Genomic DNA, 13,442 nt, shown 5'->3' with positions numbered 1-13,442 from the left:
TATTTTTCTGGGATTTATTTACCTTCTATAATTGAAACTTTGTAGCCTGGAGTGGAGCTCAGAGCTGGCCAGGGCTTGGCTACCTCCATCACCAGGGGGAACCCAAGGCTCAAGCTCAGTGGCCACGGCCAGCTGAAAGCAGGTATCTGGGGTTTGTTTAGCTTCTATAATTCAAACTTTGTTGCTTTAAGTGTAGCTTAGAGCCGGCCGTGGCAGGCGGGGAACCTTGGCTCCCTCCATCATTGGAGCAAGCAAGCCTCCTGCTAGTTCCAGCTCAGTGGCTGCCATCCACCATCTTTGTTGGCAGTTAATTTGCATATCTCACTGATTAGCCAATGGGAGGCATAGCGAAGGTATGGTCAATTACCATGTTTGTCTATTATTAGGTAAGATAGTTTCTTAGATATAATACCCAAAACACAAGCAACAAAAGAAAAAAATAGATGATTTTTACTTCATTGAAATTTAAAAAGTTGTATTTCAGAGGATACTGTCAAACTTGGGATGGTGTTTCAGATAGTGCTTTGTTTCCCAGGTGTCTCAGCAGACTTACCTGACCAGCTGCTAGCTGTGTGATTCTCTGAGACCCTAGGACACTATAGCCATATGAGAACACAAAGATGGAGGTCATTTGTAAAGGCCAACTGGCCACCCAGAGGGTCACATGGCAGCAGCTCTTTCAGGTGATCACTATGACCCACAGCCAATATTGAAACTGTCAGTGTGCTATTGCATATCTAGCTTCATTGTTTTCCATTTCCAAACTGACCATTTCAAATTTATACTCTTTCTTTAGATAATAGTGTGTTCTGGGCAATATTCGAGCCCTGTTTTAATATTTTTTTGTACATTAACAGTTTTACATCATCAACAAAAATCTATTAAGCATGCCCTATACTAGGCAACTTTCATGTAAGCATGCCCTATACTTTAGGCCTGAGATATAATCTATCTAAACTGTCATAAGTATCCATCAATGGATAAATAGATAAAAAAGATGTGGTGGGACTAAAACCATTTCCCCTAAGAACAGGAACAAAACAGGGATGCCCACTCTCACCACTCCTGTTCGACATAGTACTGAAAGTATTAGCCACTGCAATTAGACAAGAACAAGAAAAAAAAGCATCCAAATTGGAAAAGAAGTAAAACTGTCTTTATTCGCAGATGACATGATATTGTACATAAAAAACCCTAAAGACTCCATCAAAAAACTATTAGATGTGATAAATGAATTCGGCAATGTAGCAGCATACAAAGTTAACACCAAGAAATCTATGGAATTTCTATACACCAATAGTGAACTTACAGAAAGAGAGACTAAAAAAGCAATCCCATTTACCATCACACCAAAAAAAATTAAGATACCTAGGAATAAACTTAACTAAAGAGGTAAAAGACCTCTACTCAGAAAACTACAGGACATTGAAAAAAGAGATAGAGGAAGACATAAACAGATGGAAGAACATACCATTTTCATGGATTGGTAGAACCAACATCATTAAAATGTCCATACTACCCAAAGCAATCTATAAATTCAATGCACTTCCCATTAAAATACCAACAACATATTTCACAGACCTAGAACGAACACTCCAAAAATTCATCTGGAATAAAAAAAAAAGAACCCAAATAGGTGCAGTGATCCTGAGAAAGAAGAACAAAGTAGGTGGGATCTCAATACCAGATATCAAGCTGTATTACAAAGCCACTGTACTCAAAACTGCCTGGTACTGGCACAAGAACAGACATATAGATCAATGGAATAGAATGGGGAGCCCAGAAATCGACCCGAACCAATATGCTCAATTAATATTTGACAAAGGAGACAAGAACATACAATGGAGTCAAGACAGTCTCTTCAATAAATGGTGTTGGGAAAATTGGACAGATACGTGCAAAAAAATGAAACTAGACCACCAACTTACACCATACAAAAAATAAACTCAAAATGCATAAAGGACTTAAATGTAAGATGGGAAACCATAAAAATACTAGAGGAATCCAAAGCAACAAAATCTCAGACATATGCCAAAGCAATTTCTTCACCCATACAGCTCCTAGGGCATTGGAAACTAAAGAGAAAATAAACAAATGGGGCTACATCAAAATAAAAAGCTTCTGCACAGCGAAACAAACCATCAACAAAACAACAAGAAAGCCCACTGCATGGGAGAACATAATTGCCAATGTTATCACCAATAAGGGCTTAACCTCCAACATTTATAGGGAACTCATACAACTTAACAAAAGGAAGATAAACAATCCAGACTTTATCTAAAACAAAAGGAAGATAAACAATCCAATCAAAACATGGGCAAAGGACCTAAATAGACACCTTTCAAAAGAGGACATTCAGAAAGCCAAGAGACATATGAAAACATGCTCAAAGTCACTAATCATCCGAGAGATGCAAATCAAAACAACAATGAGGTACTATCTCACACCTGTCAGAATGGCTACCAGCAACAAATCAACAAACGACAAGTGCTGGAGAGGATGTGGAGAAAAAGGAACACTCGTGCACTGCTGATGGGAATGCAGACTGGTGCAGCCACTATGGAAGACAGTATGGAGTTTCCTCAAAAAGTTAAAAATGGAACTCCCATTTGACCCCGTGACCCCACTTCTAGGAATATATCCCAAGAAAACAGAAACACCAATCAGAAAGGATATATGCACCCCTATGTTCATAGCAGCACAATTCACCATAGCAAAGATCTGGAAACAGCCTAAGTGCCCATCAGCAGATGAATGGATTAGAAAACTGTGGTACATCTACACGATGGAATACTATGCTGCTGTAAAAAAGAAGGAATTCTTACCATTTGCAACAGCATGGATGGAACTGGAGAGCATTATGCTAAGTGAAATAAGCCAGTCAATGAAAGAAAAATACCACATGATCTCACTCATTTATGGATAATTAAGACCATTATAAACTGATGAACAAAAATAGATACAGAGGCAGAGCAACATCGAACAGACTGTCAAACTACAGCAGGAAGGCCGGGGAGGGTTGGGGGGTTGGTAAGAGATCAACTGAAGGACTTGTATTCATGCATATAAGCATAAAAAATGGACACAAGACACTGGGGGGTATGGGAGGCTAGGGGAAGGTCAAGGGGAGAAAAAGAGGAGACATATATAATATTCTTTATAATACTTTAAGCAATAAAACAACTTTTAAAAAAAAGATGTGGTGGGGAGAAACCAAGATGGCGGCATAAGTAAACACCGGAAATTGCTGCCTCACACAACCACTTCAAAATTAAAAATAAAAGACAAAATGGACATCATCCAGAACAACAAGAAGGCTGACTGAGTGGAAATTCTACAACTAGAAGGAAAGAGAAAAGCACACTAAGACTCAGAGGCGGTGCGGGAGTAAAGTGCAGAGGTACAGAGGGCCACGCGCGGAAAGGGCTGGCAACTGAGGATGCGGCTGTCTTTTTCAATCGGGAGGAAGACACAAGCTCCTGACTGCTCTGAACTCCAGTTCTGGGTGAGTCTCTGGGGACCCAGACTCATACAGGGAGAAAATGGACTGTCTGGCAGTGGACAGAACTGAAGGGTGGCTTTCTCTCAGAGGTGCTTGCAGCAATTACCGAGGGACACTGAGACCCAGGTCCTCTTAGGGCAGGTCTGAGGATCAGCCATAGCTGTTTGCTCTGCCCTGTTCATTCCCTGAGACCCCACCCCACCCAAGCTGTGCACAGAGGCTTTTACATATGAATGGCCTGGACCTTTGCAATCTAAAATTACCTAACAAACTGCAGCTGGGTCAGAGAGACCCAAAACATCCATAAAAAAGTCCCAAGGCCCCACAGCAGCTTGCATTGCTTCACAGCTGGGCCTCATCTGGGCACCTCCAAACCCCAAACAAAGAAGAGGAATCTGAAGATCTCTCCATAGCTCCTGCTGGGTAGCCTCAGGTAGAGGCTAAATTAGCACCCCCTTAGAGATCCAAGTGCCAGTGTACCAAGTGGTCAGAGTGGGACCATCCAGATTATACCTCCTCAGATCCATAAGGGACACACTCAGGGGGCAGACTCAGTGAGCACCAAAGCCCCACTGAAGCAAGTCTTGCCCCATAAGGGTTTCTCCAGCACAGAAGCTCTCCCACTGCAGACACAGCTGATTCTCACAGACAATTGGCCTGAAGGTCAATTCTTCCCAGTGATACTTACAAGACTCAAGGCTTAAATACAATAAGACTGTGCACAAAGCCCACAAAGGGGTGCACCAAGAGTGTCCACCCCAGGTAATTGGGGAGGCTGAGCCACTGGGCCCTATAGGACACCTAGCACAGAAAGCCACTCTATCAACACAGGGAAGCATAAAAAATGTGGAGACAAAGAAACAGGTCACAAATGACAGAAATGGAGGAAAGCAAACTACTGGATATAGAGTTCAAAAGCACACTTATAAGGTTTTTTAAGAATTTTCTAGAAACTGCCAATAAATTTAGTGAGACCCTCGATAAATCTAGTGAGACCCTCAAGGATATGGAAAAGGACGAACTAGAAATTAAGCATACACTGTCTGAAATAAAGAATATTATACAGAGATCCAACAGCAGATATCAGCACAATTTACCATAGTACTGCAAGAATCAAGTCAAAGATTTGAAATATGAAGAAGTAAAAAACATCCAACCAGAAAAGAAAAAAGAAAAAAGAATCCAAAAATATCAAGATAGTGTAAGGAGCCTCTGGGGCAACTTCAAGCGTACCAACATCTGAATTATGAGGGTGCCAGAAGAAGAGAGAGAGAAAGATATTGAAAACCTATTTGAAGAAATAATGACAGAAAACTTCCCCTACCTGGTGAAAGAAATAGACTTACAAGTCCAGGAAGCGCAGAGAACCCCAAACAAAAGGAATCAAAAGAGGACCACACCAAGATACATCATAATTAAAATGCCAAGAGCAAAAGACAAAGAGAGAATCTTAAAAGCAGCAAGAGAAAAACAGTTAGTTACCTACAAGGGAGTACCCATATGATTGTCAGCTGATTTCTCAACAGAAACTATGCAGGCTAGAAGGGAGTGGCAAGAAATATTCAAAGTGATGAATACCAAGAACCTACAACCAAGATTACTTTATCCAGCAAAGCTATCATTCAGAATTGAAGGTCAGATAAAGAGCTTCACAGATAAGGAAAAGCTAAAGGAGTTCATCACCACCAAACCAGGATTATATGAAATGCTGAAAGGTATCCTTTAAGAAGAGGAAGAAGAAGAAAAAGATAAAGATAAAGATTATGAACAACAAATACATATCTATCAACAAGTGAATCTAAAAATCAAGTGAATAAAAAATCTGATGAACAGAATAGACTGGTGAATATAATAGAATCAGGGGCATAGAAAGGGAGTGGACTGACAATTCTTGTGGGGAAAGGGGTGTGGGGGGTGTGGGAAGAGACTGAACAAAAATCGTACACCTATGGGTGAGGACAGTGGGGGGGGTAAGGGCAGAGGGTGGGGTGGGAATCGGGTGGAGGGGAGCTATGGGGAGAAAAAGAGGAACTGTAATAATCTGAACAATAAAGATTTAATAAAATTTTAAAGATATTAAAAAAATATAAAATGCTATAACATAATCATTTATATGAATTACATATATGAAATATAATGTGAATAATACTAAAAGGTATAGTTTTTTTCTAAGCACTGTTTTAGCTACATCTCACAAAGTTTGATATGTTGCCATTTTCATTGAATTAAAAGTATTTTCTCAGAAAATAAAAAAGATGTGGTGTATACTAGTATACATGCTGGAATATTATTCAGCCATGAAAAAGATGGACATCCTGCCATTTGCAACAACATGAGTGGACCTTGAGCACATTATTCTAAGTGAGATAAGTCAGAGAAAGACAAGTAGGGTATGATATCACTTATATGTGCAATCGAAAAGAAGTGAAACTTCAAAAAAAAAAACCCAGAAAGTAAAATGGTGGTTATCTGGGAATGAAGTAAGTGGATAAAAATTGATGTTGTTTTAGGGTACAAACTTTCAGTGAGTCATAGTGATCTAATGCACAGTATAATAAATATAGACAATGATATCGTACTATAATTATTAATGTGGGCATATTACAATATAAATGTATCAAAGTAACACATTGTACACCTTAAATTTACACAATGTTACATGTCAAATATGGTCAGTTAAAAATAAGTTAATTTTTAAAACTTTGCAAAGATTTGTGTTTAGGCATGTCTCTTAGCTCTCTAGAATCTTAAAACTGGATGGTCCGTATTCATGGCTGCTGGGTGCACCTCTGCTCAGCTTTCAGTCTCATGTATTGATTTAATTAGACTTCCCTCAGGGTTCTAGGAGTGCCTCAATAGTCTCCTATATACTCCCTACAGGCATAATTTTGCATACAATATTACCTAATATTAACAGTAACATTGAGCAGCTAGTATGCATGCCTTATGTACAGTAATATATTAAATGCCTTAGATGTAATTTCTCATTTAATCCTTAAAACAATCCTATGCAATAGATATTATGGTTATTTTTTTTAATCCTCGCCTAAGGATATGTTTTTCATTGATTGTGGAGTGAGAGGAAGCGAGAGGGAGAGATAGAAATATCGATGTGAGAGAGAAACATTGATCAGTTGCCTCCCTTATGCAAACCCACAACCTGAATATGTGCACTGACCAGGAGTCAAACTCTCAACCCTTCAGTACAATGGGACAATGCTCCAACCAACTGAGCCACACTGTCCAGGGCTGTAATATATGATTAATGTTTTCATTACACAGATAAGGAAACTGGAGCTTAAAGAGGCCAAGTAACTGTCTTGATCATCACTCTATTTCTAGTGCCTCGTTCAAATAGCGACCTCCCCATAAAAAACAAATGAATAATTGATTTAGAGAGAGAATTCTGGAATATTGGGAAGCACCAGGAATCCTTCTTCCCACCTAGACAGCAATTGTACTGGCAGAATCTGTCTGATGTAACCATTTAGAGGTCTGGAGTCTATTCAAAGTTAATTTCAGTCTATTTCAGCTTTTAACATTGTAGCAGCTACCAATCCCCACACTCTCCAATCCCATGCCAGGAAGCAGTGCATGCATTCCAAGAGCTGTTTGCAGAAGCCAAAGTGGGCAATAAGACCTCATCCCCCGCCCCCCACCAAAAAAGGAGGCCAAGTAACTTTTCTCAGAGTCATATAGTCAGTAACTGACCAAGCCAAGACTCTGGCCAAAGTCTATCCAACTAGAGAAGGTATGTGCTTAACCATGATGCCAATATTGCCTTATTACAATAGTCATATAATGTTCAAGCCAGCCTGAATTATCAAAAAGAGATTTAAAATATGCCAAGTGCCTTTTATTTTAAAAAAATGAAAATTATGGTATACTTTTTAGAAATACTTCTATTCAAAGTGGATAAAAGTATTTTAAGCATTAGTGCTTAAAGAAGTAAACATTAGTTATCAGACAAGTTCACTTTTATGAAACAACTCATTTTCCAACAATGCCCATGAGGTGTTTCTGTATTATCTAGTATTCTTAGAACTGCAAAGCAGCTTAATATACCTTCTGGCAGCTTCAGAGTGCAGAAATCATTGGCAACCTCACCATGTTTTTATTTGCCAAATAAAAATGAAAACACTATTACCTGTTCCATAGTAGCCGTCATTCTATAAGGGATATAGAGTGATCTCAGGCCATACCTACTACCTCAAAAGCCATACACACAGGTGCTCATGCACACACATGTGAACATATGGACATGTGTGTGCATACACAGACATAGATTTAAAATTGGGCAATGGAGAAACCTGGAATAAAATATTCTGAGACAAGCATAGCCTGATGCTATGTGTAACTTTAGGAAAAATTCTGAAGCAAGCAAAGTTTATGTAGGGCAAAAACTACTTGTATTGCTTTTAATAATACTAGCTAACATTTGGAGAATACTATGAGAATACTATGTGTGAGAAACCCTTCAATGAACATGAATTTATTGATATCTCACACCAATCCTATGAGATAGGCACTGCTATTATTCCCACTTTACAGCTGAGGAGAATGAGGCATAAAGGTATTGTTAGGCCCTAGCTGGTTTGGCTCAGTGGATAGGGTGTCGGTCTGTGGACTGAAGGGTCCTAGGTTCGATTCCGGTCAAGGGCCTTGGTTGCGGGCACATCCCCAGTAGGGGGTGTGCAAGAGGCAGCTGATCCATGTTTCTCTCTCATCAATGTTTCTAACTCTCTCTATCCCTCTCCGTTCCTCTCTGTAAAAAAATCAATAAAATATATTTTTTAAAAAAGGCATTGTTAGCCCTGGCCTTTTTGGCTCAGTGGATAGAGCGTCAGCCTGCGGACTGAATGGTCCCAAGTTCAATTCCGGCCAAGGGCACATGCCTGGGTTGCAGGCTCGATCCCCAGTGGGGGGCATGTGGGGGGCAGCCGATCAATGATTCTCATCATTGATGTTTCTCTCTCTCTCCCTCTTCCTTCCTCTCTGAAATCAATAAAGAAATATATTTTAAAAATAAATAAATAAATAAAAATAAAAAGGCATTGTTAGGTAACATGTTGAAGTTCACAAAGCTACTGGTGAGAGAGAACTGAAACAGTCTAGTGTCAGAGTCCATGTTCAAACTACCACTAATACTTCCCCAGAAATACTACTACTAATGAATGTTTATACTCTTATGTCCCCGATCCTGTACTAAGCACTCTACATATATTATGTCATGCTAGAGGCCCAGTGCATGGATTCGTGCACCAGTGGGGTCCCTCGGGCTGGCCTGTGGGGATTGCGCCAAAACCAGCTCTCCAACATCGTCCAAGGGGTCCTGGGTTGTGAGAGGGTACAGGCCAGGACGAGGGACCCCACTGGTGCACTGGGCCTCTAGTATGCATATAAGATCTTTGGTTAATCTCTTCCCGCTCTCCGCCCTACCCCCTTCCCTCTGAGATTCATCAGTCTGTTCCATGTTTCCATGCCTGTGTTTTCTGCTCCTGCATTGAGCGTCTGGCCCCTGGTGGTCAGTGCACGTCATAGCTACTGGTCAGTTAGTCGGCCGGTTGGCCGGTTGCTTAGGCTTTTATATATATAGACATGTTTTGAGGTTGGAGGTTTTAGTTCTAAATTATTATGCAGCATCTTATTTGATCTTTAAAACAACCCCATGAAGTACCTATTATTTGTGTCCATTTTACAGATAAAAATACTGAGGCCTAGCCCTGACTGGTTTGGCTCAGTGGATGGAGCATCAGCCTGCGGACTGAAGGGCCCCAGGTTCGATTCTGGTCAAGGGCACATGCCTGGGTTGCTGGCTTGATCCCCAGTGGGGAACATGCAGGAGGCAGCCAATCAATGATTCTCTCTCATCATTGATGTTTCTATCTCTCTTTCCCTCTCCCTTTCTCTCTGAAATCAATAAAGATATATTTAAAAAATAAAAATAAAAAAACTGATGCCCAGAGAAGTGAAGTAATTTGGCACACAGGCAAAAGTATCAACTGAGTTTCAGTAAACCCCCTATAAGTACAGTAAGGATCCATGTAATATAAAATAATGCAACGTAAGTTAATATATAATTTCTACCTCAGGGTCAGGTTCTCTCAGCTTTTCAAAGCCTCTGTCCTAAAGTGTTAATGGAAAAAAGTAACAATAGACTTTCCTTTCTTCCCAACTCAGGGGGAATACAGTGACCCTCTGAAGCAGCCAGTTCCCCTTAGTAGGGAAGCACACCATACAAGCTTTGTCACCAGAAGCCTGCTTTCAGGGCTTGGTATCTAAAAGAGTTTTGTTTTCTTTTGAAAATGGTTTCAGGAAAAGCCAAACTAGCAAGCCACCACTGGAGCCACCAATCTCAACCACGGTTTCTGTAAAATGTTTCCTCTATTTAACAGTGAAAATAAACCAAGAACTTTTACTACAATACTGTCTTCACTAGCAGTGAAAAAACAATGACAACAAGAATGGCAATCTGGGTGGGCTTACCTCCACTTGAAGGGTTACACATCCTTTCAGGAAGTCATTGATGTTGTTGATGCAGTCAGCTTCTGTTTGGGGCTCCAGACAGTACTAGAGAAACATGGTCAAGTGTCACTTGGAGACTGTCATCCCAGATCAAACATACCATATTCACCATTCACTAATAACTGCACAGGCAGGCTTTTTTAAGTCAGGGAGCTACATTGCTGTCAATCCAGGAAGAGAAATAACCACCAAAGGAAGTGATGCAAAAATCTAAACGGTTGGTCTTTATTTCAAATGTCACCAAACCTTTAGTCTCAAGCCATCTCTACTTATAAACTTTTTCTCATGCTTTTTGCCTGAGTATGGTGATAGCAAATCAGAGAAACTCAGATAGGTTTTTGAGTTTGGTTTTGCTTTCAACTTACTACCTCGCTCCCTCCTCTTCATGATGATTTATTCAAGAATATTTTACCCTTTGTTTTTCTCTGCATCTGATCACAAAAATCTACATTTTACCACTATTTTCTCACTGCTTTTTAAGTTTAAGAAATTATAAGTAAGTCAACTTTTTTCAATAAAAATACAAACTAGTTCAAGAAGGCAAAAGAACTATACTCAGAGTCACATTCCTGCTAACCTTAAGAACATAATTGCATTACCTTTAAATTACCTTTAAACTGACTTAAAGTGCCTGCTTTGAAAATTATCCATTCTCGTGACCATGGGTTTCCAACATTAAAAGTTTTGGCTTTTTAAAAGAGAATAAGGGTAGTTTCACTTTGAACACATGTTGTACTTGAAACATATATTTGGTTTTTATTGTTTTAACAAACCTATGTGCCATTTGGGATTATTTCTCCTAATTGCTAAATAGCCTCTCTTTCAATGGATATTTTATTCTTTTTGGAAAGAAAATCTACATTGATTTTAGTCAAACTGTCACTAAACACCATCAACATCTGTTATAAATCATCCCATTATTTCACAGACTCATATGTACCCCAAGTTTAAAACATGTCCTCAGTACACAGGGAGGTCACGTATCTCTATGACAGAATAAGCTTGTCAGGTTCGGTGTTTTTTTAGAATAAGCTTGTGATATGGGTGTTCTCTTTGTCCCCTAGTATTAGTGGCTTAAGAGTTTTTTTATAATACTATTACTTGGTGGCTAATTACTAAAGGATAACATTTCATGTTCTGACTTTTTCAAACTACGAAAACAGTAAGAAAGACTATCCAACTCTTAGAAAGAGATTAAAGTAGGAGAAACCCAAGACCGGGACAACAGAAAATCTCAAGCATTACATTATTGCTGCTCTCTCACAGTTAGCACTCCTAAAGATACTGTAAATGTCCCTTACCTTTTCCACAGAGCCAGGCCTCAGTCTGTTGATCAGTTTACACAGCACTACCCCATTTTTCAGCGAGGACTTCAAGAACTCCTCTGGATCACAGATAGTTTTCTTGGGAGAATCTAAAACTCCCAAGGATATAAGCCATGTCACGATTTGCTCTTCTGGATTCATTCCTTAGAACTGTACGCTCGAAACAGCTCTCTGGGGCAGCTGCAAGGACGAAGCCACATCCGCGATTGCATCTGCTGTTGTCTTCCTTTTTATGAGTTCTCTTCTGGTGCTTGCAGAGCAAAGCTTTAAAACAACTTTCTTAGACAACGTTGGAACTCACTCAAATTAAGGGATTTTAAAACCACAGAGATCACACTCAAAGATATGGGAAGAAAATTAATGTAAAAACCCTGGATAACACTGGTTTTCTTTTTCAAAATCTGCAAAACAAATTCATTAGAATAAAAAAAGAAGAAATACACACACGAACACACACCAAGGGGGGGGGGAACACAATGCAAGAAGCTGTAAGGGAAGGAAGTGAGGAGGATGCTGGGGAGGGAGGCGAAAGAAGGAAGCAAGCACTCTTGGAAAACAGAGGTGAGCCAGCACTTCAGGGGACCTTGAAAATGAGACACTCTTGGGCCAGTCTGGGAAAATGCTGTCAATAAATAGTCTAGCCCCAGTGAAAATCTGGCTTCTGTCAGGAGGAAGATGCCAACTGGCTCTTAGGTCAGACAGAGCTGAGCCTCATGGGGAGCTCTGCTGGCACAAAATGGCTCAAAGAAGGTAGGTTCATAAAATTATTCCATGAAATGGCTGAATCTCCGTCTCACAGAGATGGTGGGTTATGATCATTGCTTGCAAAACATGTTGAGTTGCATGGTGACACCGTGCCAAGCAAATGAAGATTGTGCCTGCTGTCAGCCATCACTGTATATAGTCAAAAGCGAAAGGAATGGCATTTTACTTTGCAGCCAAAAAGTTATGTTTAGGGAAATAGGCTAAGGATAACATCTGACATCCTGTTTACTTGCATTCTTGAGCAATTCTTTTTCTAAACCTGATTCCACTACACAATCCAGCTGCAGTACCCTTAGCAGAGGCTCAAGCACACTCACATAAATGGGGGGGGGGGGAAACACACTTGAAAACAGAACTTTTGAGAACAAAAAAGCACTTGTCCTCTGTCTATACTACAGTCTGGAGGGTTGATGTTTCCCCAACAATAAACACTTTACATTAAAAATGCTTCTCTGAAGATAAAAACTGAGCTATAATAAAAGTCCTTGAATTATTCTTGAACATTTTTAGAACCAGTCAAAATAGTCATACTATTGGAAAATTTATAAGGCCAACTTTAACAGTATGGCCTCCTCATATTGGTAAATGCATGGAACTCACCATCACTACCCATCCTCATACGTGGGATCCTCCTAAGCTTCAGAATCCTTTTCAACACATAGTAGGCATATACACACTACCAAATAATCAGCTTAGATTATCCTCTTAAATGTTTCCCAAAGCTTTCCCTACTTGCCCTGTCATAACACTTACCACACTTTACTATTATTACTTTTTGATCTGTCTCCTCTATCAGAATGTAACCTTCCTAGAGTAGGGGTCTTGTCTGTCTTGTTTAACACTGTTTCCAGCAGAGTGCCTGGTACACAGCAGATGTTCAAAAATGCTGAATGAATGGATGAATGAACTCATATAATGTCCCAGGTATAGACACTACCTAATTATAACAAGGATTTTTTTTATGTTTTAATGTCTTAAAACATTTTTCCTTGCTAATTATTTTTATACTCTTATTGAAGTATAACTGACATAATAAACTACATATATTTAATACTAGAGGCCTGGCGCACAAAATTCGTGCACTTATGGGTGTCCCTCAGCCTGGCCTGCACCCTCTCGCAATCCGGGAGCCCTCAGGAATGTCTGACTGACGGCTTAGGCCCACTCCTCACGGGGAGCGGGCCTAAGCCAGCAGTTGGACATCCATGGCGCCACTGTGGAGGCGTGAGCCCAGCTTCTGGCTGAGCAGCGCTTCCCCTGTGGGAGCACACCAACCACCAGGGGGCAGCTCCTGCTTTGAGCATCTGCCCCCTGATGGTCAGTGT

At 40.1% G+C, this 13,442-nt stretch overlaps 1 protein-coding gene across 4 annotated transcripts in view; it reads right to left on the bottom strand.

The window, feature by feature from the left end:
• ARHGEF6 (Rac/Cdc42 guanine nucleotide exchange factor 6) overlaps window positions 1–11,940 on the bottom strand; it is a 129,152-nt gene extending 117,212 nt beyond the window's left edge. Inside the window, exons 1-2 of one of the 4 annotated variants that reach the window (XM_059680246.1) lie at window positions 11,329–11,940; window positions 9,989–10,072 (exon numbers count right to left, since the gene is read on the bottom strand). In XM_059680246.1, coding sequence (XP_059536229.1) covers window positions 9,989–10,072; window positions 11,329–11,493 — 249 coding nt within the window. In that variant the 5' untranslated portion in view covers window positions 11,494–11,940. The remainder of the gene's footprint in view (window positions 1–9,988; window positions 10,073–11,328) is intronic. The other 3 variants (XM_059680244.1, XM_059680247.1, XM_059680245.1) reach the window with 3 other exon arrangements.
• Window positions 11,941–13,442: the final 1,502 nt, after the last annotated feature.

The sequence above is a fragment of the Myotis daubentonii genome, chromosome X, assembly GCF_963259705.1.
Source record: "Myotis daubentonii chromosome X, mMyoDau2.1, whole genome shotgun sequence".
NCBI classification, from domain to species: domain Eukaryota; kingdom Metazoa; phylum Chordata; class Mammalia; order Chiroptera; family Vespertilionidae; genus Myotis; species Myotis daubentonii.
This window is presented reverse-complemented; position numbering and strand designations above follow the sequence as displayed.